The sequence below is a fragment of the Austrofundulus limnaeus genome, unplaced genomic scaffold (genome assembly GCF_001266775.1).
Source record: "Austrofundulus limnaeus strain Quisiro unplaced genomic scaffold, Austrofundulus_limnaeus-1.0 Scaffold204, whole genome shotgun sequence".
Lineage (NCBI taxonomy): Eukaryota > Metazoa > Chordata > Actinopteri > Cyprinodontiformes > Rivulidae > Austrofundulus > Austrofundulus limnaeus.
The window spans coordinates 466,967-471,468 of NW_013952606.1; the positions used below are offsets into that span (position 1 = coordinate 466,967).

The 4,502-nt window shown below is 41.1% G+C and overlaps 1 protein-coding gene across 4 annotated transcripts in view; it reads right to left on the reverse strand.

Annotated features, from left to right (window-relative positions):
* The window catches only part of celsr1a (cadherin EGF LAG seven-pass G-type receptor 1a), a gene marked incomplete at its 3' end in the record, with an annotated part of 97,487 nt that overhangs the window by 21,201 nt on the left and 71,784 nt on the right, over window positions 1-4,502 (reverse strand). For all 4 annotated transcript variants that reach the window (XM_014018842.1, XM_014018845.1, XM_014018843.1 and 1 more), the window contains 5 exon segments: window positions 236-349; window positions 625-810; window positions 1,363-1,529; window positions 3,545-3,670; window positions 3,744-3,907. In XM_014018842.1, coding sequence (XP_013874296.1) covers window positions 236-349; window positions 625-810; window positions 1,363-1,529; window positions 3,545-3,670; window positions 3,744-3,907 — 757 coding nt within the window.

Sequence of the window (4,502 nt, forward strand, 5' to 3'; positions counted from 1 at the left end):
AAGTTTGCATTCTCGGCAGGTTTCTAAGGTTCTTCTTCATATTAAAAAAGTTGTTAAACAACTGAGTGGCACACTACAGCTACTAATGGTGAGAAAGTGTATTGCACCTTATTCAAAATCAATGCGGTCCCGCGGCCCTCTGCAGCCCAAAGTTAAAAACTGTTATTTTGAGGCCCTGCGGCCCATGGGTTAAGAATTTCTGGACTAGAGCAACGTTCAACATGCTCACACCCACCTGTATGCAGCCGACAAATCCTTTCTTGACGAGGTTTCCCTCCCCGGGCAGCCCTCCGACATGAAGSGTCTGCAGCTTCAGGCCTGGCAAGTCGTTGCCGATCTCCACCGACTTCTGCTTAAAAACACAAAAGTACTTCTTCAACATGCCCCTTAAAGCACGTCAGAATCCATGCTCATAGATCCGGTGCACTTGACACGGTTTGCAACAAAAACCCGGACAGGTTTTAAGAAGTCTGCGACGACGTCGTGACTATTTGGTGGGACGAGTTTGTTGGACGTGTTTAAAATCCAAGCGTCAGGCTTGTGCCGCTAACGTTTTGGGACAATCTGGAGACGCCCTGGTAAAAACCGTTCCCTGACTGAGATTAGGGGTCACCTGGTCCATACCTTGTACATGTCGTAATCCAGAGACACGGCAGCCATGTATTTGAAGTCTTTGCCGTCTTTAACGCTTTTCAGCTCCACCAGCAAGTGGTGCCACTCTCCGTCGTTGACGCGAACTTGCGGGAAGTTGAGCGACGCCAGCAGCTGCTGCCTGAGCAGGACCTCCATTCGGACCTGCTGCTTGCTCACCTGGATTGGGGGTGGGTACACACRGAACGTTAAAGWGCCTGTGACGTGCAAATCCGTCAAATACAAAAAGTCGAAGAATTCATTTTTATATTTAAGAAACTTGGCACRATACACGATTTTACCYATTTTGTCACATAACCAGCATATTTTCTTTTGGATTTAGCTCAGCCAAAATGMAACAGGAAGTGACATCAAAGRGGAACTCTTTAAGAAAGAAAACCCACATTGTTTGAACTCTGACTCTTCTTCATCTCTCTGATAGWGACTCAAAATGATCTAAAGAAACAGATTCTTCTCTAYAGWCTGTGTCRTCAGACATTTTATCAAYGCTCTGATCACATGCAGACATTYSTCTTTGACATCACTTCCTGTCGCTTTACATGCAAATATCTCAACAACMGTTCATCTCAGCGGCGTGAGATTTGTTTTGCTTTATGTTATCAGTGTTGTCTTTCCAAAAATGAATTCAAATTTATGACAAAAATTTGACATCACAGGCACTTTAAAGAAGAACTTTTGCTTTCTGGCGGTAATTTGTTGCAGGTTTCTCACCATGAGGTTGATGGTGGAGGAGGGTCCAGCGTTGACCTGCATGAGGGTCCCGGCAGGCTGCCTGGTCCGGAACATGAGGCCCATGTACCAGGGCACAGCAACGGTAATGTCCGGCTCGCTCCACGACACCAGAGCCTGGCCGTCGAAGAACTGYGGAGACGGCATCGCTGCGCGACACGACAATAAACCAAACTGAAATACTTTCATTTCAATGCAAATTAAGAAAAAAAAAWTWAMACATGARRCAAACTTATAAYAACCATGTAGAATTAGGCTAATCTTTCATTCAGTGTTTTAATCTGATTAATTCAGAGGATAAACTCTGACTAGGCTCTCCTCCCCGGGGCAAATACTTCATCAAGAGGACAAGTTTACTCAGACGGAACTGTAATTATGAAACAAAGAACATATTTGTTCCTGTAGCAAATGGTGGATCAAGTTCGCACTTCACTGAAGCGTATTCTCTCTAAAATAGAAAAAAAAAAGTCTTGTGTGAGAAATCCTAACCAGGATATAATTTGACTTAGAAAAGATGTCTTTCTAATTACTTTTCTCTTGTTTCTCCCTCTCCATTTTCTCTTTACTTAAAAAAATCACTGATGACGAAGAAATTAAGAAACTAATATTAAGTTCTTTTTTCTACTGAGGTGATTAAAAAAATGAAAAGATGTTGTGCTATCAACTGTGCTAAGCCAAATTTAAGCTTATTAGCATATTCAGTGCACAAGTTAACAAATAAACTATGAAGAATTCTGTGTTTATTTCAGCATGTGGTAACAGGAGTCAGTTTAGCTTGGTTTGTTAGCATGCTAACACTCGCAGCATTAGTAAAAGTCTACAGGATTTAACCTTTAATGACTAAATATTCTTTAAGTTGCATAAAKGTTTGTAACTAAACCCCAAATATCCAAAATATAATAGAGCGATTGAAGAAGTTAGCTGCAAGAGCCAGAAAGCTGAAATACCTCGAGGCAACGTCTTTAAAAAATGCTGAACCACTCAAGAGGATTAAACTRATCCATTTGACTTCTTTATTTAGCAATTTAAACCCACGCATCAGTTAGTTTATGTTTCGCAGAACAGAACTGAAAGTTAATTTATCTCACTTCAATCGAAACAAATTATCTTCTAAATTAGTCAGTCATCACCCGTGTCGGGAACTCTTCTCTGTTTAGCTTCCGTGAAAGCAGAAGCGTGGTAAATTCAGGCGTTTGAAATCAAATTGTGGCCGGTTAAAGACAAAAAAAGGAGAATAAATTGAGACATATTTAAGATTTAAATGAGACAAATAAATGTTGGATTATTTTGTAGCTACGTACGCCACAAATGTTTTATTTGTACCAAATCTTTTGTGATTTAAGTGAGGAATTTTCACATTTTATTAGCGGTTTTGTGTCTCCACCTAATCAACAGTGAAAAAAATACACATTTTTTCACGAGTATGTCATCATTTTATTCATCTTATGATCTTATTAACGATTTTTCTTTTTGAAATTAGATCTATTAGAACCCGAAGACAAAGAAAACGCCAGCAGGTATGCGTCAGTCTGCCTCAAATCTCAGTTTCTCCGGTGGCAGCGGTGTGAGCGAAGCCAAACGTGCGCCGCCAAAATCCTCTTTGCAGCTTGTTTAATCCTGGCCCAGTTCAGATACTGGATACTGCGGCCTGGCACTGGTTGGCTGCCTACCTCACAGCCGAGAAGGGGRGGTGGGGTAGTCACACCTTTAAAACATTGTTTGGAAGATGTCAAAGTTTTCTTTTTGATCAAAGAACAAAACAAACAGCTGTGTAAATAACAACACTGTAGCTGAAATTGGAAAAGAAGGRAAAGTGGGTAAAGTCGGAGTTTGGTTGGTGAAGACTGAGACAGCAGCGGGGTCTTTAGTTTCATCCTTTAAGTCCAGATCCAGACATGTGAAGCCAGATTTCTTTGTCCTAAAAGTCTAAAACCTGAGGCGAAGCTTAGTGACTCTACAGCCGAGGTTTGACTTTCCATCGCATGAGTCACGCTGAGTCAAAGGTGTTCCTTATCCTTTCTGATCTCGCACAAGACAATTTCCTGAAAGCCTTCCAGAATCACAGAGCAGAAACAGGTCCATACAGAAGCTGCAAAAATACCCGTTTCCTAAATTGTTTCCACACTAATTTCTGCAAGCAAATAAATAAATAAATAAATCTCACCTTGTTCGCAGTTTTTGCCCCCATACCCCGTGGGACAGTCACAGCTGTAGGTGTTCCACTTGCTGACACACACGCCTCCGTTCAGACACACGCCGTCCGTGCAGTTGTTCTGCTTGGCCGGGCAACCTGAACATTAAAAAACACTCGATGAACCGACCGAACTTCAGCAAAGAGTTTATTGGCGGGCCGAGCGTCCGACCTGGAGCGGTGCCGTTGTTGGCGATGTAGCTGGCCATGTCGATGGCTTTGCTGTCGATGGTCAGGTTTCTCATGCAGCCCACGAAGTTCCTGTTCCTGACCGGGAAGTCCTCGGGAAGGTTGGGAACGCCACCGAGCAGCAGCGGACCAGTCAGATCCAGTGATCTGCAGAGAGGAATTAATAAACGAGGATAAAAAACATCAACATCTAGAAGACAAAACGAAGCTCGAACAAATTCAGAGTTGTGCTCACTGACGTCAAAACTTCTGCATAGCTACAGAAAAACTCCTAAGTCTGATTTAGAAAGCAGCTTAAACCTAAAGCTACAGGTCAAACAGCTTTAAAAGATCAAATATGATGCAATTCTGCAAAAAAAAGGAATTCTCAAAGAGCTTTAAATTTATAGAGGCGTAAAAAATGCAAATATATTATCAGAAATCTGGTATTCTCTATTTTTAACCTCAAAATGTAAAGTTTTTCAGGTTTAAAGAGGCAGGAAGTGTGTTTGGGTTCATGAAGGTTTCATTAAGTTAAATTTAAAACCTTTTAAAGACCTTTTAAGACCATTAGTAAAGACATTTAAGACCAAATCGACGCATTAACAGAAACATTCAAATGGTCCCAGAAATTTTATTATAGAAACCTTTTATTGCTATCAATTTAATTGATTTGATTTGATTTGATTTATTTAACAGGAAAAGATTACTAAAAATCAAGCCTGACTCAGCATAACTGCTGTTTTACAGCAGGTTCCTGTTC